Source organism: Prinia subflava, chromosome 8 (genome assembly GCF_021018805.1).
Source record: "Prinia subflava isolate CZ2003 ecotype Zambia chromosome 8, Cam_Psub_1.2, whole genome shotgun sequence".
In the NCBI taxonomy this organism is placed as follows: Eukaryota; Metazoa; Chordata; class Aves; order Passeriformes; family Cisticolidae; genus Prinia; species Prinia subflava.
In genome coordinates this window covers 16138499-16160022 of record NC_086254.1, presented here as the reverse complement: position 1 = coordinate 16160022, position 21524 = coordinate 16138499, and the positions used below count along the sequence as shown (strand labels likewise).

At 54.0% G+C, this 21524-nt stretch overlaps 2 protein-coding genes across 2 annotated transcripts; one reads left to right on the top strand and one right to left on the bottom strand.

Annotated features, from left to right (window-relative positions):
- The first annotated feature begins 170 nt into the window (after nucleotides 1–170).
- On the top strand, nucleotides 171–6576 carry DAPK3 (death associated protein kinase 3). The gene is made up of 9 exons (XM_063403488.1): nucleotides 171–260; nucleotides 927–1059; nucleotides 3230–3590; nucleotides 4388–4517; nucleotides 4652–4700; nucleotides 4808–4834; nucleotides 4936–5088; nucleotides 5435–5480; nucleotides 5620–6576. The coding sequence occupies exons 2-9, from the start codon at nucleotides 998–1000 to the stop codon at nucleotides 6160–6162; spliced, it is 1371 nt and encodes a 456-aa protein (XP_063259558.1). The 5' UTR covers nucleotides 171–260; nucleotides 927–997; the 3' UTR covers nucleotides 6163–6576.
- A 2017-nt stretch (nucleotides 6577–8593) lies between these two features.
- Nucleotides 8594–15378, bottom strand: NMRK2 (nicotinamide riboside kinase 2). The gene is made up of 8 exons (XM_063403571.1): nucleotides 15166–15378; nucleotides 12665–12755; nucleotides 11424–11472; nucleotides 11050–11221; nucleotides 10110–10181; nucleotides 9541–9647; nucleotides 9053–9138; nucleotides 8594–8967 (listed from the first exon to the last, which is right to left on the bottom strand). Exons 1-7 carry the CDS (start codon nucleotides 15189–15191, stop codon nucleotides 9053–9055), a joined length of 603 nt encoding a protein of 200 aa, XP_063259641.1. The 5' UTR covers nucleotides 15192–15378; the 3' UTR covers nucleotides 8594–8967.
- Between the last annotated feature and the right edge of the window lie 6146 nt (nucleotides 15379–21524).

Genomic DNA, 21524 nt, shown 5'->3' with positions numbered 1-21524 from the left:
CCACTCTTGGCCCCGCCCACCCTGCGCGAGGAACGGGGCGGGGCTTCAAATGCAGGGTGGGCGTGGCCAAGTGATGGGCGTGGCTTGGTGGAGGAGTGGGCGGGGCTCAATGAGGGGTGGGCGTGGCCAAATGATGGGCGTGGCTTGGTGGAGGAGTGGGCGGGGCTCAATGCGGGGTGGGCGGGGCCTGTGCGGCGCGGGGGCGGGGCGTGCTGTGCTGGAATGTGGCGGCGGCGGCGCGGGCGGCGGCGGCGGCGCAGGTCGGGAGGGGGGAGCCGGTGCAGAGGAGGGGTCCGTGAGGGGCGGTGTGGGACCGGGAGGGGAGCGGAGGGGCTGTGCGGGCGGGAGGGGGGCATGGAGGGAGGCTGGGTGGGCTGCGGAGGGAGGGATGGCGCGGGGAAGGGCGTGCGGGGGTTGAGGCCTGTGGGGTGGGGTGGGGAGGGAGAGGGAGGAATGGGGGCGTTGTGAGGGGGGTTGTGGGTGTGGGGCCTGAGGGGCTGGGAGGGGCTGTGGGGAGGGAAAGGGGTGGGGAGGGATTGGGGGGTTGTGGGGCCTGTGGGACAGGGAGGGGCAGGGGGATCGGGATCGGGAGGGGCCGTGGGGCTGGGAGAGGAGAGGAGGGATTAGGATGGGGGGAAATGGAGAAGGGAAGGGCTGGGGAGGGACTGGGGGGCTGTGGGTGTGAGAGGGGCTCCGGGGAGCTGGAATGGAGAGGGGCTGCGGGGCAGGAACGGGATGTGCAGGGATTGGGAGGAGAGCGGGTGTGAGCTTGGGTGGGGGGCTGCGGGCAGGGAGGCTCCGGGGAGCGCTGGGACAGGAGGGAAGCGGGCCAGGAAAGGGGTGAGGGCTGGGTGGACAGCGGGTCCCTGTGCCGGGTGTCGCTGCGAGCCCCTGGGACACAGCCTCCCCTTCTCCCGGTGCCACAGGTGCTGAGCCCCGGCTGACACCCAGCGCTGGCAGCACCGGGGCGGCTCCCGCTCCGCAGGGCCCCGCAGCCATGTCCACCTTCCGCCAGGAGAGCGTGGAGGACTTCTATGAGATGGGCGAGGAGCTGGGCAGGTGAGGGACATCCCTGTGGGCAGGTGAGGGACACCCCTCTGGGCAGGTGAGGGACATCCCTCAGGGCAGGTGAGGGACACCCCTCTGGGCAGGTGAGGGACATCCCTCAGGGCAGGTGAGGGACATCCCCCAGGGCAGGTGAGGGACATCCCTGTGGGCAGGTGAGGGACATCCCTGTGGGCAGGTGAGGGACATCCCTCAGGGCAGGTGAGGGACATCCCTGTGGCAGGTGAGGGACACCCCCCTGGGCAGGTGAGGGACATTCCCCTGGGCAGGTGAGGGACATCCCTCTGGGCAGGTGAGGGACATCCCGGGACTTTCTGGGGAGGCTCCTTGGCTGCACCCCCAGCCGGGAGCCTCAGTGGATTCCCTGGCTGCTGGATCCCCTGTGCCCGCTCTGTAGGCAGCAGGGCCGGGGCTGTGCAGAGTCAGGCACCTCTGGCAGATAGAGATTTTTTAAAAAAATGTTAATTAACGTTGCTCCCGGTGGAGCTCCCGTCCGGCTCCGGCTTCCGGCGGCTGCGCCTGGCCCGGCGCCTGTGGGAGGAGGGATCCAGGGTGACTCAGAGCCTGCGGATGGGATTTAATGGGCCGGGATGCAGAGGCGGCAGCGGGGGGAGCCGCCTCGGGATCCTCCAGCGCCGCCTCTGCCGCGCTGGCCCCACGCCGCGGCTGCTCCTCGGGCACTTGGGCAGCAAAACGGTTTTGGGTCACTTCAGGGGTTTTTTTGTCAAAGCTGAGGGACTTCCTGGGGGTTGCTCCAGGTTCTCTTGTCCCTCTGTGGCTGTGGTTGGTTGTGAGCCATGGGGAGGGATGTGGTGCCTGTGGATGGACCCCAGTTATAAAGGAGTATCGGGTCCAGGTGCTGTCACTCTGATTTCAGGCATTTCCCCCTCCTCCTGCCTTCTCCATCAGGGCTTTGGGGCCTCCCAGGACCACTGGGCTCTGGGGTTTCCTCCTGGGGGCTCCTGCCTGGTGGCTTCTCCCCCTCTGGGTGGCCACAGCAGCACCAGGGACATTGGCAGCTCCACATTCCCGGGAGGAATTTCCTCCCTCCGCCTGCCTGGTGCCAGGGCGGGTACATCCAGGGAGCAGGCTGGCATCACCACCCCCCGGCTCATGGCATTCCTGGGGGGCTGGAAACTGCGCCCTGCAGCCCCCTGCCCTGCAGCCCCCCCTACCCTGCAGCCCCCCAGCCCTGCAGCCCTGCAGCCTGCAGCCCTGCAGCCCCCCCTGCCCTGCAGCCCCCCCCTGCCCTGCAGCCCTGCAGCCCCCCCTGCCCTGCAGCCCCCCCTACCCTGCAGCCCCCCAGCCCTGCAGCCCTGCAGCCTGCAGCCCTGCAGCCCCCCCTGCCCTGCAGCCCCCCCTACCCTGCAGCCCTGCAGCCCCAGCCCTGCAGCCCTGCAGCCCTCCCTGCCCTGCAGCCCTGCAACCCTGCAGCCCCAGCCCTGCAGCCCCTCTGCCCTGCAGTCCCCCAGCCCTGCAGCCCCAGCCCTGCAGCCCTGCAGCCCCCCAGCCCTGCAGCCCCTCTGCCCTGCAGCCCTGCAGCCTCCCCTGCTCTACAGCCCCCCAGCCCTGCAGCCCCCAGCCCTGCAGCCCTGCAGCCCCCCCTGCCCTGCAGCCCTGCAGCCCCAGCCCTGCAGCCCCCAGCCCTGCAGCCCTGCAGCCCCCCCTGCCCTGCAGCCCCGCAGCCCTGCAGCCCCCCCTGCCCTGCAGCCCCCAGCCCTGCAGCCCCCAGCCCTGCAGCCCCCAGCCCTGCAGCCCTGCAGCCCCAGCCCTGCAGCCCCCAGCCCTGCAGCCCTGCAGCCCCCAGCCCTGCAGCCCCAGCCCTGCAGCCCCCAGCCCTGCAGCCCTGCAGCCCCCAGCCCTGCAGCCCTGCAGCCCCCAGCCCTGCAGCCCCCCGTACCCTGCAGCCCTGCAGCCCCCAGCCCTGCAGCCCCCCGTACCCTGCAGCCCTGCAGCCCCCAGCCCTGCAGCCCTGCAGCCCCCTGCCCTGCAGCCCCCTGCCCTGCAGCCCTGCAGCCCTGCAGCCCCCAGCCCTGCAGCCCCCAGCCCTGCAGCCCTGCAGCCCCCAGCCCTGCAGCCCTGCAGTCCCCCAGCCCTGCAGCCCCAGCCCTGCAGCCCCGCAGCCCCACGGCTCAGGACGCGCTCTGTGCTCCCTCCCCTGCAGCGGGCAGTTCGCCATCGTCCGCAAGTGCCGCGAGAGGACCACGGGCCTGGAGTACGCGGCCAAGTTCATCAAGAAGCGGCGGCTGTCGTCCAGCCGCAGGGGCGTGAGCCGCGAGGAGATCGAGCGCGAGGTGGACATCCTGCGCGAGATCCAGCACCCCAACATCATCACCCTGCACGACATCTTCGAGAACAAGACCGACGTGGTGCTCATCCTGGAGCTGGTGTCCGGAGGGGAGCTCTTCGACTTCCTGGCCGAGAAGGAGTCGCTGACGGAGGAGGAGGCCACGCAGTTCCTCAAGCAGATCCTGGACGGGGTGCACTACCTGCACTCCAAGCGCATCGCCCACTTCGACCTCAAGGTGAGCTCTGCCGGCTGCAGGTGTCCCTCACCCTGTGCTGGGAGCAGGGATGAGCCCCCAGGGGGGGTCTGGGAGATGCAGGCAGCCCCTGTGCAGCAGTGGGAGCTGCAGGCAGCCCCTGTGCAGCACTGGGAGCTGCAGGCACCCCCTGTGCAGCACTGGGAGCTGCAGGAACCCCCTGTGCAGCACTGGGAGCTGCAGGCAGCCCCTGTGCAGCACTGGGAGCTGCAGGCAGCCCCTGTGCAGCACTGGGAGCTGCAGGCAGCCCCTGTGCAGCACTGGGAGCTGCAGGCACCCTGTGAGCAGCACTGGGAGCTGCAGGCACCCTGTGAGCAGCACTGGGAGCTGCAGGAACTCCCTGTGCAGCACTAGGAGCTGCAGGCACCCCGTGTGCAGCACTGGGAGCTGCAGGCACCCCCTGTGCAGCACTGGGAGCTGCAGGCACCCCCTGTGCAGCACTGGGAGCTGCAGGAACCCCCTGTGCAGCACTGGGAGCTGCAGGCACCCCATGTGCAGCACTGGGAGCTGCAGGAACCCCCTGTGCAGCACTGGGAGCTGTGGGCACCCCCTGTGCAGCACTGGGAGCTGCAGGCACCCCCTGTGCAGCACTGGGAGCAGGGATAAACTCCCAGGTGGGGTCTGGAAATCAGTGCTGAGGCGTGGGGTCAGTGCAGTGGGGCTGGTGCTTGGGATCTCTCCCAGCTTGAGGCACTCATCCTCTTCTCTGGAATGAGGAGCCCAGGGCAGCTCCCTCAGGCTGCTGAGCAGGGACAGACGCAGCTCCTCTGCCCCCACAGCCAGAGAACATCATGCTGCTGGACAAGAACGTGCCAAACCCTCGCATCAAACTCATAGACTTCGGGATCGCCCACAAGATCGAGGCTGGGAACGAGTTCAAGAATATCTTTGGGACCCCAGAGTTTGTAGGTGAGCGTTCCTGGGGGCTGCTCAGGGTGCTGACGGCTTTGGATTCATCCTGGAGAGACACCCAGCGCTCCGGTGCTGCTGCCAGGATGTGTCCAGCACACAATAAACCCATTTTCTCTCCTTTCCCCCTAAAGCCCCAGAAATCGTGAACTACGAGCCCCTGGGGCTGGAGGCCGACATGTGGTGAGTGATTCCCCTCCTGAGCCCCTTCCCCAGCCAATCCCCTCGTGGATCTCCCCTCGTGCCAAAAGCTCTGTGTGACTTCAGCCTCCTCTTCCTCTCTCTTCCAGGAGCATCGGGGTCATCACCTACATCCTGTGAGTACAAGGCAGCTCTGGTGGGGACAGGGCTGCAGGATGAGCCCCCCACCTGGGGCTGGAGCCTTTTTGGGGTGTCCCAAGCCTCTCTCTCCCCTCAGGCTGAGCGGAGCCTCCCCGTTCTTGGGGGAGACAAAGCAGGAGACCCTGACCAACATCTCTGCTGTCAACTACGACTTCGATGAGGAATATTTCAGCAACACCAGCGAGCTGGCCAAGGACTTCATCCGCCGCCTGCTCGTCAAGGACCCCAAGTGAGGGACAGGGAGCAGAGCTGGGGGGAGAGGGGACAGTCCCCCTGCCCAGCCTGCTGTGTACAGGCAGCTCCCTCTCTCCTGTGTGGAGCGAATTCTGGGCTCCCCCGAGGGTGCAGTAGCTCCACTGGGGTTTGGGAGGGTTTGAGCTGCGGGCTCAGGGTTTGGGAAGGAGGCTCAGGAGGTCCCACAGGCTCCTCTGCCTGTGTTTCTCTTGGGAGGCAGTTGGAGGAGTTGGGGCTGGATGCAGCTCCTGCCTGGGTTTGTCCAAGCTGCTTTTCCAGGGCTTTAACAGGGAAAGAGGAGCAAAGCCTCTGCCCTGACCCCAGCCTTGCTGTGTGTGCAGGAAGCGCATGACCATCGCCCAGAGCCTGGAGCACCCTTGGATTAAGGTGAGAAGTTAAAGAATCGGCACTTTCTGTGTGTCTGAGCCCCCGAGGCTGGGCCCTGCTGCTCCCCCAGCCCCGTGGGGGCCGGTTTGGTGGCACTGCCTGTGGGTGGGTGCTGCAGCCACCGCTGTCCCTGCCACAGGTGATCAAGAGGAGGAACGTCCGCAACGAGGACAGCTGCAAGAAGCCCGAGCGGCGCCGCCTGAAGACCACGCGCCTCAAAGAGTACACCATCAAATCCCACTCCAGCATGCCCCCCAACAACACCTACATCAACTTCGAGCGCTTCTCCAAGGTCATGGAGGAGGTGGCGGCGGCCGAGGAGAGCCTGCGAGAGCTGGAAAGGAACAAGAAGTCCTTCCGGGAGGACATCGAGGCGCTGCTGTCCATCTACGAGGAGAAGGAGTCGTGGTACAAGGAGGAGAACGAGAGCATCAGCCAGGACCTGCGGCAGATCCGGCAGGAGCTGCACAAGACGGAGGCGCTGAAGAAGCAGGCGCAGGAGGAGACCAAGAGCGTGGTGCAGGTGGCCAACGGGCTCAAGCGGCGCTACCGCAAGCTGGAGAACCACTACGAGGCGCTGGCCAAGCAGGTGGCCTCGGAGATGAGGTTTGTGCAGGAGCTGGTGTGGTCCATCGAGCGGGAGAAGCTGCAGAGCAGCGAGGGCGACGGCAGCATCCGCTAACCCGGCCGGCCCCGCCGCTGCCCCTGCCCCTGCCCGGTGTCCCCCGGTGTGCAGGGGGGGCTTGTCCTCGTCCCTGGAGCCCCCTGGGCTGTGCCACCCCGGGCTGTGGCTTCCCGCCTGCAGCTCCTGCCTGCTCCGTGTCCCTGCGCTGTCGCTGCTGCCGCGCCCCGGGACGTTTGTCCCCCCACCCTGAGCTGCCCCAGTGCCCCGTGGGGGGCTTGGTGGGCAGAGCCCCTCTCTCTACACTACAGCAACAGCCACGCATGGGCTGGGAGCAAGGACTCATCCCTGATCACCCTGCAGCCCCCCGGGCGGCCCCGGTGCCCCCTGGTCCCCACAGGGTGCTGCAGCCCCTGTCCCCCTGTCCCAGCCCTGGCTCCCCCTTCCCTGGAATAAAGGTTTGTGTGTAACGGGGCGGCTGCCTCAGCTCCTGCCGTGGGGAACAGGGCTTGGGAGGGGGATGAGGATGGGCCCTGTGGTGAGAACTCCCCTGCTGTGCTCCTGTCACTGAGGGAGTTCATTAATTTGGGGGGGAAATGCTTTTTTTTCCTTATGAGACCCAGTGCTGGTGGGTGAGCTCGCTGTGGGCATGGGGGGAGGTCTGGGGAGGGTTTGTGGGGTGTTCCCAGGCCCGGGGGAGCCCCCAGCCCCTCTTGCCTGAGATCCCTCACCCCTGGGGACAGGGGGGCCGGGTCCCAAAGCTCCCCATTCCGGAGAACACCCCAGCAGGTTTCCCCTGGGATGGCCCAGCAGAGCCCAGATCCAGCTGAATTTGATCCATGGGAATCACCAGCCCAACCCCAGCGGATGGCAGGCGTCCCCCTGGCTGGCTGGGCTGGCTTCACCCCCAGCTCAGCTCCGGGGATTTGCTGGTTCAGGATTTATTTGTGGCTCTGCTGAGGACCAGGGGGGCCGAGAGGCCGTGTCCCTGTCCCTGTCCCTGCTGACGTTCCAGCAGGTGTCGGATTCATCCCGTCCGTGGGACACGTGGACCCGCTGGCAATTGGATCTGCCCTGGTGTTCCCTGCCCAGGCTCTCCGTGCCTGCCTGGGGCTGTCCCCGTGTCCAGCACGGCCACCGGGGCTGGCCCTGGGGACACCGGGGGGCTCAGGGTGCCCCACCCAGGCGCTGTGTCCTGGGGAGGCTTTGGGGTGTGGATTTGGATGAGGGGGGTGAAAAGATGCATGGAAATCCTCCAGGCCCGGCTGTTCCCGAGCCAGGCAAAGTTCACATAGTGAGGAACCTTCCCGGATTCTCTTCGTGCCGAGGGTTTGGGTTTCACACTCCCCAAAGCTCTTGGAAGGCACTGGTCATTCACCCCGGCCAAGGAGCTGCAGCAGGGGAGCTCAGCCACGTGGGTGCACGAAATGACACCAAAATAGCTGCAAAAAAAGCAGAATTTGGGGGGTGATTCATGATTTCGTGAGTCTGCTAATCCTGAGGGCTGCAGGAGCCGGTGCTGGGGTTGCAGGGGATGTGCTGTCCCGGGGGATTCCGCTGCTGTGACGTTCTCAGGATGTTCTGCTCCAGCCCCCTCCTTGCAGCTGGAGCTGCCCCCACCCCGTGACGTTTCCTCCTCTGTGGACTGGGACACCAAAATGCCTTTTTTAGGCTTCAATTTCTGCCTCCCGCAGTTTGGCAGGAGGTGGGAGCGAGGGCTTTTCCCTTTTAAGTCTTCACAAACCCCAGAGGCTTTTGCACGGCTTAACCCAAGCCCTGAGGGCGCAGGGAAGCCCCGGGCCCCTGTTCCTGGGCTGTGGGGAGCTCTGTGAGGGGTCACAGGGGCTGTCCCTGCCCGTTTGGGGCCAGCAGAGCGGGCTGGCTGTCCCCAGGCACACCAGGAATTCTCCCTTTTTGGAGCCAGGGGGTGGCAGCAGGAGCCAGAGCCCATTCTGGGGACAACTGGAACATCATGGGAGTGAGACGAGGACAGGGAGATGGAGCTGGCTCCCCTCTGGCTGCTGGCGGGGTTTTGGGTGGGTTTTTGCTCACTCCTCTGTGGGAGCTGCTTTTCCAGAGCTCTGCCCCTAATCCAGGCCCCAAACCTTGGGAAGGGACCCCCAGCCAAATTCCCTCCGTACCTGACCACCCCCAGGCTTTGTACGGACAGGGATGGCACTGCCCTCTCTCAAACTGGAAATTTGGGATGGTGTTTTAGCTTTAATGCCTGAAATGGTTCCTAGGGGAGCAGTTTTCATTTCCCATTCCCTGAGAAATCCCCTCAGTTCATCTCATGGATTTCAGTTCCCAAACGGAGCCGTTCCCACCTGGCTGGGGCCTCTGTGAGCCCCCAGCCCCAACCAGTGACCCGTGGAAATTGGGGCTGGAATTCCAAACCCCAGGAGAAAGGGGCTGTTGTGTTTGGGATGAGCTTTGTGGCCATTTTTATTGCGATAAAGCCGAGTGATGAATTAAATCAGGACCTCAGCAGGAGACTGAAATGGATTTTTACTGAATTGATGACGTTACAAACAAGCCTTGCACGAAGCCTTCCTGTCTGCAGAAGCATCCAAGCAGGAGCTCTCTCATTTTCCCAGCACAGCTCTACTTGCTCTGCTATAAAAATGCTGTTTCCATCTTCTCCGGAAGCCAGTGGAATAGAAAATAATTAAAATAAAAAAACCCCAACCCCACCGAGGCGATCCTGTCCACGTGGTGGGAATAAGTTATCCTCGAGTTTTCAATTATATACAAAAGGGACTTGCCAAAGGGCAGTAGGAGAGGGGTTCACACAAATAACCCCAATCCCACTTCCAAGGATTATTTACATCGCGCTGTACACGGATCTTCAGATCTCCCCAGCCCCTGGAAGGCAGGAGGGGAAACAGGGTGAGCTCCAGGCTGTTCCCAGCACAGCCCCTCACGCCCCAGCCCTCGGGATTTTGGTTACCTATGAGCAGTTTAGGAGCTTGTTGTGAATATCTTCAAAGACTTGGTTGTAGAGTTCATCCCTCGACTTCAGGCCGTCTAAATAAACTGGGAGGGAAAAAGGGGGGTCAGGCTGGGGCTTCCCATCAGAAAATCAGAGATTTTGGGAGATTAGTTCTTAAATATTTCATAATTTACTGGCCCAAAGGACAACTTGTTTGTCTATTGGAAAAACAGAATCATCCTGAAAACACAATGGCCTGTGAAATCCTTATTCCATGATAAATTCCTACTTTTTAATTTCTTTATCCCCTCTTAAGTCCTTAAGAGTACAAAGCAAAAGGAAGAAGTTCTTAGCTCTAAAACTGCCTGTATTTATCCAAAGTAGGCCAGGATTACAACTTGGGAGTAAAAATAGCACCCTGCATCACGACAGTGAAATCTCCTGGAATGAAATCACCCAATTCCTCCCATTCCAGCTCCAGGGATTTGTGTTTGGGAAAGACTCACCCACATCCACTCCAGAATCCTCCATCTCCTTCCTGTGCTTGAGGTACATGGGCCACACGTGGCCGTCGAAGAGGCCCGGGGGGTCGGGGACGGTGTAATTCCGTGTGCTGGGAACAACAGCACGGAAAAGGAACGTCAGGAGGAGCTGAGCTTTGGGCTGGGCGTTAGGAAAATCAAAAATCAACAGGAAGGGTGGTAAAGGGTCGGCACAGGCAGTGGTGGAGTCCCCACCCCTGGGTTTGGGAGTTCTGGGTGAGGCACTTGGGGTCAGCAGTGAGGGCTGGACTGGATCCCTGAGGTTTTCTCCAGCCCCAAGCTGCGATTCCCAGTTCACATCAAATTCCCTCCTCCACTTCTGTTAAATTCCCCACTCTAATCCAGCACATCCCACAGACTGCAGATGCCATCCCTGGTGTGTCTGTGGCCGGGCTGGAGCAGCCTGGGGCAGGGGAGGTGTCCCAGGATGGCTTTTAGGGCCCTTCCAACCCCAACCATTCCACGATTCCACGGCTGAGAGCGACACAAAGGGCCGGAGGGGAGGCCTGGAGGCGCCCCAGGGCTGCTCTCACCTCCTCCTCCTCTTGCACTCGGCGTAGGGCACTGCCAGGTAATAGCGAAGGTCGAAGAGCTCTACCAGAGGCCTGGGGAGGGGACAAGGACACAGCGTGGAGACCTCATTGGAGGGACAGCAAAAAGCCTGAAATCACCCCAGACACCACAGAAACCTCTCTGTCTCTACGGGATCTGTGTCTGTTGAGGACAAACCAAGGGGAAGGGCTTCCCTCATGGGTTTGTTAACTCAAAACCACGGGAAAATTCTTTCTGAAGGTCAGAATGGCCCAGGCAGGGACTTCTCCCACCCAAACGCTCCACTGGTCCTGAGGGGGTCAGAGGGGATCCTGTGGAGGATCAGGCACTGGGCTGGGAACCCTGGCTCTTCCTAGATCATCCCAAAATCAGCTTGCAGCAAAATCTGGGACAGGGCAGCTCCTCAGCTCATGTTCCTGGAAGTGTCCAAGGCCAGGCTGGACCATTCTGTGGAAGCTGTCCCATGGCAGGGCCTTGGAGCTGGATGGGCTTTAAGGTCCCTTCCAAACCATTCTGGGATTCCCTGTTCCTCCACAAAACCCCAGGGAGTTGTCTCTGCCACAGCCTGCTCCTGTCACCAAGCTCAGTGCAGTCAGTGTTAAACAAGCAGGGAGAGAACTGCTCCTCAATTCCAGGGGAGATTCCAGGCAGTGAATGGATTATTGCCTTGTCCTGGGGCCATGAGGGGCAGCCTGCCAGCAAAAATCCTGCTCTGAAACTCCCCTGGAGTTCAAGGCTGCGCCCTAAATCACAACCTTAAATTCACCTCACTTCTGCATTTAGGAGTTAATTAAAACCCTGCAGGGTGACAATTCAGAACAAGGCAGGAAGGGGAAATTAGTAAAAAAGGAGTTTTTAGCTCTGGCAGGAGGGATTTAAGGACCTTCCCTGGGAAACCATGAAGAGTTCTCCAAACCTTACTTGTAATTATAGAGCAGGAAGCCTTCAATGACCAAGACATGGATATCTTGGCAGGTTGGCTCTCTAGAGCCGGGTGTGACATTCACCCCGTGCGAGCGGGCAAACTTCACGGGGTTCTCAATCCAGGCCCGCACTGTGCTCACCAGAGCCTCCATATCCAGGGAATCCAACACTGGTCAGGAGAAAAGGGTGGGTGGGAGAAAGGGACACCATCAAACACCGGCAGACACCGCGGGCTCAAAAAAGTAAAATAGATGGAGCTCGGTAAAGTTACAATTTAGAGAGATTTACTGTTAAAGCTTTTAAATAACAAAAAAGAAATACTTAGGAAAAGAATATACATTACTGCATCCTATAGGGAACACTGCTCTTACCATCCCATTGTTTAAAGCCGTCTTCCCCGACTTCTATTTGATCTTGTGGCTGAAATATAGTGAGCAATAAAACATTGCTGCAACCTCAGCGGGATCAGCTCCCTCCGATGCCACCTGGCCTCTACTGCAACCACAACCACCCCTGGGGCTGCAGGACATCCACAGGCCCGGCCTTCCCCGACCCCAAGAGCTCTGCAAAGTTCCCTTGGCTCACTCAAACCACTTTGGATAAAGGCTTTTATGTTAATCACTCGATACTTTTATGTTAATCACTCGATACGTTGTTTGTTAGCTGCCAAAATACTACAGGGCGTCGTTTATAAATCAAAGTGTAAGGGTTTTCAAGTGCAGATGCAGTTAAATAAGTGCTAGGGTGTAGTTCTTTTTTCAAAGAATAGGTATTTGAGCTCCTCTAGTAAGAATGCAGGTGGGCATGGCAGCACTTTGGATGCTCAGTTACAGCTGAGGTGCTGCCACTCGCTCAAAAGAGAAGTTACAGATTTTGATGGAAAATCAAACAGAATTCCTCCCCCCATGGCTCCTAAATGATCAAATTGTGCAGGGCAGACTGAGCACACGATGCTGGAGCTGGAGCACTTCATTTTTTGGGGATGACCCACAACTGCTCCAAGCCCATTCCTGCATCTGCTGGACTTGCACGTGAGGTGGGGTCCAGGGATCATCCCCACATGGGGCAGGGTTTAGAACATTCTGCACGCCCAGTGAAGGGCTTCTGCATTTATCTCTGCAATATTTTAATATTTTAATAGATTTCTGACACAGATCTATCAAAGCTCCCCCATAAAACCCCTTTCCGTATTTAAACCAGCACAGAGGCGCTTAAATCCTGAAGCATCATTTAGCAGTCTCATTCTTAGTTTAATAAAATAAGGTGGGAAATCCCAATATGGAGAAAATCATTCATGCAAATAACCTCTGCCTGAAATCAGTACTAAATTTAAAACTGTTGTTAACACTTTAAAGGTGGCTTTGCTGTGACTGCTTTGAGCTGGGTCATGCCAAGCTCCTGTGACATTTGTAAAGGTCAGGAACTCCCGAAATGTCCAGTCATTTGAAAATTAAATATATATATATATATATATATATATATATATATATATATATATATATATATATATATAACGCCCACAAAATCAGAAAGCTTGTGACTCCTAAGCTGTTAAAACCAACTAGCCCTGCACATACAATTAAGAGTGCAAAGAACAGGGGACTCAGCTTACCTTGAAGAAATCGTCCTGATGGACCACGCAGCAGTTGGGGAGCGCCTTGATGAGCCTGTTGGTCAAGGTGGTTTTGCCACCATTGGTGACCCTGCACGGAGCGGGGCGAGACAGAGGTGGAAGAACCGCATTAGAGCCGGGTCTGGGAGTCACTGGAACCCCCGGAGGGAGAGATACTGCTGGAAGAGCCGAGCCCTGAGGGATGCGAACCCCGGCCGGCGGCGGGAGCCCCTGAGGGAACGGGAGCCCCTGAGGGGAGCCGGGCACTGCCCTGAGGGGACGGGAGCCCCTGAGGGGAGCCGGGCACTGCCCTGAGGGGACGGGAGCCCCTGAGGGTCCCGGTCACTGCCCTGAGGGGACGGGAGCCCCTGAGGGGACGGGAGCCCCTGAGGGGACTCGGGCACTGCCCTGAGGGGACTCGGGCACTGCCCTGAGGGGACCCGGGCACTGCCCTGAGGGGACGGGAGCCCCTGAGGGGACGGGAGCCCCTGAGGGGACCCGGGCACTGCCCTGAGGGGAGCCGGGCACTGCCCTGAGGGGACGGGAGCCCCTGAGGGGACGGGAGCCCCTGAGGGGACGGGAGCTCCTGAGGGGACCCGGGCACTGCCCTGAGGGGACCCGGGCACTGCCCTGAGGGGACGGGAGCTCCTGAGGGGACTCGGGCACTGCCCTGAGGGGACGGGAGCCCCTGAGGGGACGGGAGCTCCTGAGGGGAGCCGGGCACTGCCCTGAGGGACCCCAAACCCGGCCGCGCCCGTTTGAATTTCCCGCCCCTCCAGCGCCCGCCGCCGATTGGCTGCGACCAACCCCGCCCCGTCCTTTCCCCCGGCTGCTGATTGGCTGTGCCCGCCCCTCGCGGCCCCGCCCTTTCAGGCGCCGCGCGCCCGCGCTCGGCCGCGTGTAACGGCCGCGCCGGTTCCCGCGCGCGCGCAGCGGCGGCGCTGAGGGGAGCGCGCGGGGCCGCCATGGCCGGTCCCTCACAGCCGCGGGGCCCTGAGGGGAGCGCGGGGCCGCTATGGCCGGTCCCTCACAGCCGCGGGGCCGCCATGGCCGGTCCCTCACAGCCGCGGGGCCGCCATGGCCGGTCCCTCACAGCCGCGGGGCCGCCATGGCCGGTCCCTCACAGCCGCGGGGCCGCCATGGCCGGTCCCTCACAGCCACGGGGCCGTGAGGGGAGCGCGGGGCTGCCATGGCCGGTCCCTCACAGCCGCGGGGCCGCCATGGCCGGTCCCTCACAGCCGCGGGCTCCTGAGGGGAGCGCGGGGCCGCCATGGCCGGTCCCTCACAGCCACGGGGCCGTGAGGGGAGCGCGGGGCCGCCATGGCCGGTCCCTCACAGCCACGGGGCCGTGAGGGGAGCGCGGGGCCGCCATGGCCGGTCCCTCACAGCCGCGGGGCCGCCATGGCCGGTCCCTCACAGCCGCGGGGCCGCCATGGCCGGTCCCTCACAGCCGCGGGGCCGCCATGGCCGGTCCCTCACAGCCGCGGGGCCGCCATGGCCGGTCCCTCACAGCCGCGGGGCCGCCATGGCCGGTCCCTCACAGCCGCGGGGCCGTGAGGGGAGCGCGGGGCCGCCATGGCCGGTCCCTCACAGCCGCGGCCCCGCTGCTCCAGACGGAGCGGCCGAGCTGCCCTCACACGCTCCATAACCCGTTTAATGTAAAAGCCTGGAATAATTTCCCTCTCATTTGTCTTATTCCTCCTTATTTTTATTTTTTTTCCATCCCGCGGCTATATAACTCCCTCGGTCACATATTATTAATATATTATCATTGTAATAACCCGTATTGCTTTTCACTGTTCCATTTCCGGAACCCTCCCGCCGCACTCTTCACTCTTCACCCATCCCAGCACAAACACATCTCAAACCCTGCTTTTTAAAATGAAAATCAGTGCCCATTATACACCCCTACCCCATTTTATTTGAAACAGGACTTTTCCCCCTCTTCGAGTTTCAGACAAAATTTTGCAATAATTTTTTTGGTCTATCTGGCCTCTAAATTTTCTTGAGAGTGTTTTTGCCATCTCAGCATCCCTCATGTTAACCCTATAAAAGGATATATAAAACTATGGATAAAAATATCTCTAAAATACACATATAAACGTGTAAGTATAATTTGTATATATAAATATGTACATAACACAAGCATATAAATATATATAAAGTGTATCTAGGTAAGCCTGAAAGGATGTGCTGCCCTGCAAAACTCTGTTGAAGCAGCATCCATCCTTTTAACCCTATAAAAATATATAAAAGCATATATAAAATAAAAAGTATAAGTATATATAAAGAGATATATTAAAGGATATATAAAAGTGAATAGATATCACTCTGTATTTAAGCATCACGAATTAACACTCAGCAGGCTGCATCGTCACCTCTCAAACCCTGGATCCCGAATATTTCATAGCCCGGATAAATAATCCCCATCTCCCGCACAAAAATTAAAACATAAACATAAAATAAAACATAAAATATCCCAGATTTTAGCGGGGACTTACCCTCCGATCCCTATAATATATTTCATTTTGCCGAGCCGCCTCTTGAGCCGGAACGCGGCGAGGGAGGGGAGGTTAAAATAAAATTTGGGAAGGCTGACAGAACTTTCAGCGGTAAAAAACCTCCGCTATTTCTCTTTTTCCTCTTTCCCCTGGCCCTGCCCTATCTCGCCGAGCCTTTCATTGAGGAAAAGGCGCTTTTTGGGCGGATTTATAGGGCCGTGTCCCCGCCCCGAGCGCCCTGTGACCGTCATGAGCCCGCGCTGTCACCTTCGGGGCCGGACTCAAAGTCACAATTTGGACTTTGGCCAAACCCTGCCCTGGACTCAACCCCCAAATGGATCATTTTGGGTTATTTAACCTCCAAATGGATCATTTTGGGGGGGCTTAATCCCCCAAATATCACATTTTAGTGGAATTTAACCCCCAAATGTCCCATTTTTGGAGAGGCTTAATCCCTCAAATATCACATTTTGGGAGGATTTAACCCCCCAATGTCACATTTTTGGAAGGGCTTAAACCCCCAAAGTCACATTTTAGGGGGATTTAATCCCCAAATATCACATTTTGGGAGGATTTAACCCCCCAATGTCACATTTTTGGAAGGGCTTAAACCCCCAAAGTCACATTTTAGGGGGATTTAATCCCCAAATATCACATTTTGGGAGGATTTAACCCCCCAATGTCACATTTTTGGAAGGGCTTAAACCCCCAAATGTCACATTTTTGGAGGGGCTTAATCCCCAAAGTCACATTTTAAGGGGATTTGATCCCCAAATATCACATTTTGGGGGGGTTTAACCCCCCAGTGTCACATTTTGGAGGGGCTTAATCCCCCAAATGTCACCTTTTGAGGAGGGCTTGACACCCCAATGTCACATATTGGGGGGATTTAACCCCCCAAAGTCACATTTTGGGGGGCCTTAACTCCCCAAAGTCACATTTTAGAGGGGTTTAACCCCCAAATGTCACATTTTGGGGGGGTTCAGTCCCTCAGTGTCACATTTTGGGCAGTTTCAACCCAATAGTGTCACATTTTTGGAGGGGTTTCAACCCCCAGTGTTACATTTTTGGGGGGTTCAACTCCTCACTATCGCATTTAGGGCAGTTTCAACCCAACAATGTCATATTTTAGAGGGCTTTAACCTCTGAATGTCCAATTTTAGGGGGATTTAAACCCCCCAATGTCCCATTTTAGGGGGATTTAACCCCCCAATATCCCATTTTAGGGGGATTTAACCCCCCAGTGTCACATTTTAGGGGGATTTAACTTCCCAATATCCCATTTTAGGGGGATTTAAACCCCCCAATATCACATTTTAGGGGGATTTAACCCCCCAATATCCCATTTTAGGGGGCTTTCCCCCAACCCTCAGACATCACAATTCAGGAGGGTTCAGCCAACCCTTCAAATCCCATTTTATGCCATTCCAACCCCCTAATACCACATTTTTTTTGTGTGTGGTATTCAACCCCCCCACATTTTTTACCACATTTTTTTGGGGATTTCCATCCCCACATTGTCCCCATTTTAGGGAATTTTCATGCCACCCCCCAAAGTCACATTTTTGGGGCTTGTCCCACCCCCGTGTCACATTCTGCACCTGTCCCTCTCCCTTGCTGGCCCCGTGAGTTGCCGTCACCATCGTGGCCAAAAATAACTTTTTGGCCAGCTTTTCCTTTTCCTAAATTAGTCATGGGGCAGGTGGAAATGTCACCCCCTCTGCCGTCCCTCGGGAGCCGCAGAGCTCTGCGGGATATAATTAAGTCGGGATTTTTCCTCTCTGTCTCCCCTCCTTTATTCCCCAATTCCCATCTGATTGTTCTGAAATTATCCTGAAATTCATCCAGGAGGAATTTTTCACTAAACTCCTGAAAAAAAAAAAAAAAAAAGGGAATTAAATTTTAATTTTTTTTTCCTTTTCGGTCAAGCTGTTCAGAGAAAGGAATGTGGAGTGAATCTGCCCGGAATGTCTCTTTACAAGGAATTTTTTGCACAGTTTATTTTTTGTAAATAGACACAAATTCCTAAACTATTATCTCTGCAGAGAGCCTCCTCCTCCCCAGTTAACTCACATAAAATAAGGCTTTTTAAGGTAAGTTAACTCTACACCTTGTGGAACCTGTGCTTTAATTTGAATTATTCCAGATGTTTCTTAATTGGGGTTCTCTGAGCGATGTCAGGCTTTTCAACAAAATTTTTTTAAGTTTATAATGTGCATTTTTAAATAATCTCTTGCCTTGTTCTTCCTTTTTATAAAACCACGCTGTGGCAGGATTAAAAGGTTCAAAGTATTAAAAGTTCCTTGTCCTACAGTGGGTTGTAAAGTGATGGTAAAAAAAAATCAGTAACCCCAAATTTGGGGATTTGGGGTCCTGTTTGATGTTTTGCCTTGGGGTCTTCAGCTTTTGCAGTGTAAAATCCAAATATTCAGGATTTCAAGGGAAGTTTTTGAAGGAATATACATACATATATATATATTTAAAATATATCTTTTCAGATATTTCCTAATTAATAAAATATAGGATCCTCCAGACCATTTAGGTTCTGGCACCATCCCACTCCTCCTTCATATCCTCATTATTTTCAGAATGCTTTTCCTCAAATTGTATTTAACTTTTATTCAGACCAGCTCCTGAGCTGTGTTTAACTTGAATTTTCCTCTTTCAGGCCTGAAGAAGAAATTTGAGGCCTCAAACCTCCTTTGTCTCAGCCCAGCTGTGTCCGTTGGGCTAAAATAAAAATAAAAAATGTTATTTTTCTCTTCAAAGCTGTTTGTGCTCCTCAGCCAAGGCCAGGTGCTAAAATGAGCTGCTGGTGAATAAACATGAATTGCAAATTAGGGAAATTTTAACTGTCAGAGGTCAAGGTTCTGGAGGTTTTGAAGATGAGAAAAGAAATCAGGTTTAAGGTAGAACCTGGTGAATTTATGGGTGGGAATACAACAAATGAGCTTTTTCAGTCTTAATTCAGGTGTTCCCACTGTTATTATTATTATTATTATTATTATTATTATTATTATTATTATTATTATTATTATTATTATTAGGGGAAATATTCATAAATAATTTGGTTGTTCCTGGAGGCACCACTTGCACTTTCACCATCAATTCCAGGGTAAAATAATAATTCCAGAGAAATCTGGAGCCTGGATTGTCGACTTTGAGGAAAGTCAGGGAAGTTGAATTTCCAGCCCTGCTTGGAATTTTCAGGGTGTCCCCACATCACCCCCTCAGCTGGCAAAGGTCAAAAATAAAGATAAATTACCCTCAAATTAGCTCCTACTCAAAATCATTTATTGCTTTTCTCACCCACCCCTGAACTAGGAAGTTGTCTGGGTTAAGAAATCCAATTCCAGGGATTATTTTACTGCCTTTGAAGGGAAGAGGAAACCAAGAGGCTCCAAAATTGTGTCAAAGGTCCGAGGGGACACCGGCCCTGCCACCTCTGCCCCAGTTCCCTTTGTACCCCAGACCTGCTAATCCAAATATTTTTAACAAATCCCATCCCAGTGAGTGAAATTTGGATCCTTCCCGGATGGATTTGCCTGCTCGGGAATACAGGTGGGGTTTTTACCCTTGGGAAAAAGTAAAAAAATAGAGGATTTGGCCAAAGCTGTATCAAAATAAACTGTGAAATTTGGATTAAGTGTGGATTTTTAGTGTTGGAAGCAGCAGGATTTTGGGATTGTTTGGAATTCAGAGCAGGGTCCCGTTATCTGCACGAGGAATTCAACACCGGAATTTCAACACTTCTGCTTTTTCTGGGAACGGGAACGCTGAAGGACACGGCTGTTGTTGTTGTTGTTGTTGTTTTGGGGTTTTTGGATGCTCACAGCTGCAAACCCCATTCCTGGCAGTGTAAAACTCATTTTTCCTCGGTGTAAAACTCATTTCTCCTCAGTGTAAAACTCATTTCTCCTCGGTGTAAAACTCATTTCTCCTCAGTGTAAAACTCATTTCTCCTCGGTGTAAAGGCTCATTTCTTCTCATTGTAAAACTCATTTCTCCTTGGTGTAAATGCTCATTTCTCCTCTGAGTAAAACCTCTTTTTTCCTCAGTATAAACCTCATTTTTCCTCAGTGTAAAACTCATTTCTCCTCTGAGTAAAACTCATTTCTCCTCATTGTAAAAGCTCCTTTCTCCTCTGAGTAAAACTCATTTCTCCTCAGTGTAAAACTCATTTCTCCTCAGTGTAAAACTCATTTCTCCTCTGTGTAAAACTCATTTCTCCTCAGTGTAAAACTCATTTCTCCTTGGTGTAAATGCTCATTTCTCCTCTGAGTAAAACCTCTTTTTTCCTCAGTGTAAAGGCTCCTTTCTCCTCGGTGTAAAACTCATTTCTCCTCGGTGTAAAACTCATTTCTCCTCTGAGTAAAACCTCTTTTTTCCTCAGTATAAACCTCATTGTTCCTCAGTGTAAAACTTCCTTTCTCCTCAGTGCAAAAGCTCCTTTTCCTCAGTGTAAAACTCATTTTTCCTCAGTGTAAAACTCATTTCTCCTCTGTGAAAAACCTCACTTCTCCTTAGTGTAAAGGCTCCTTCTCCCCAGTATAAAATCTCATTTTAAACCCTTCTCCCCAGTATAAAATCTCATTTTTAAACCTTTCCCCAGTATAAAATCTCATTTTTAAACCTTTTCCCCAGTATAAAATCTCATTTTTAAACCTTTTCCCCAGTATAAAATCTCATTTTTAAACCTTTTCCCCAGTATAAAATCTCATTTTTAAACCTTTCCCCAGCCCCTCAGCGCCCCTGAGGGGCTTATTATTTATATATTTATATACTTATATTTTTATGTATTTATGTATTTATATGTTTATATATTTTATATTTATATATTTATATATTTATATTTATTTATTTTTATATTTTTATATTTTTATATTTATATTTATAAAAAGACATTGTTTATGGGATGAGCAAGGTCACGCCAAGGTTTCGCCTGCCCGGAGGGGACGTCAGAGGCGAGAAATGGGAGTAATTTCCACTTGGGAATGTTGAAAATTGAGAATTATTTCTTCTTTCCAGAACTCTGGGGGGAGTTGGGTTTTGCTCTTTTTTTTCCTTTCTTTTCCCTTTTTTTTTTTTTTTCTTTTTCTTTCTTTCTTTTTTTTCTTTTTTTTCTTTTTTCTTTTCCTAAAAATTTCCATACAGGGAAGAATTCCTCCCCAAAATCCCACCCATCCCTGCCCTCTGGGAATTCATCCTGTCCCTCCATCCCTCGTCCAAAATCCCTCCCCAGCTCTCCTGAAATTCCCAATTTGGTCACACCAAAGCCCCCACGTGGTCATTGATGCCATAAATTGAATATTTGAGCTGCAAAATTCCCACCCCAGAAAGTTTTTCTATTGAAATTAAACAAAAAAAAAAAAAGCAGAGGACGAGCAGAAAAAAAAATTATTGATCCTGACAGGATTTGGGTTTTTTGGGAGAAAATAAAATCAGAACAAAAATTCTGCCTTGTACAGACCTACAGCGCAGGTGTAACATTAATTTAAAATTAATTTCAATTAAAATGTGTTTCCTGAAAGAATTCACAGCCTGATTACAGCAGTGCTCGTTAGAGATTTAAACTTGTGTATCTTCCTATTTCCAGTTCATTAATTATGTTAATGATTTATCTAAACCCACTCAAATTAGACTCTATCTCTCTGTAAATAGTCGGTTTTAAAATATTAAATAATATTAACTATTAATAATATTAATACTAAAAATTTTAAGAAAGGGTTTATTCGGCTTTAGGTATTTTTCTGTTTAAAATATCAAATAATATTAACTATTAATAATATTAATACTAAAAATTTTAAGAAAGGGTTATTAGGCTTTAGGTATTTTTCTGTTTAAGTGGCTTTGGGTTGGTTTTTTTTGTGTGTTTGGGTTTATAATTGAAATTCCAGTCATGGTATTAATTGGATTATAAAAATACATGTAAAAATAAGATTAAAACACTTGAAATGAGCTTATAAAAATACATGTAAAAATAAGATTAAACCACTTGAGACCAGCAGGGTTTTGTACAGGTTGATAAAAACCCAAGGAAAGGAATTTTTTCCATGGCTCTTTCCCAAAGCTGAGGGAAACTGGGAAAGAATCCTCCAGAGGAGTTATTGGAATAAAAAAACATTTGGAATTTTGCAGTGTCACAATTTCCAGGGAGGATTTTTGATGCCTTTCTTCAAGGGAAAAACAAATTTCCCTCATATTTTCCACATGAAGCCAAATCCTGAATAAAATCTACCGACAGAAGGAGGGTTTGGCTGAAGGATTAGTCACATTTTAATTGAATATCCACAGATTTTATGGAATAATACAAAGCAAAACTCAGGGTACAGATGAAGCACAAAGCACCTAATTACAAC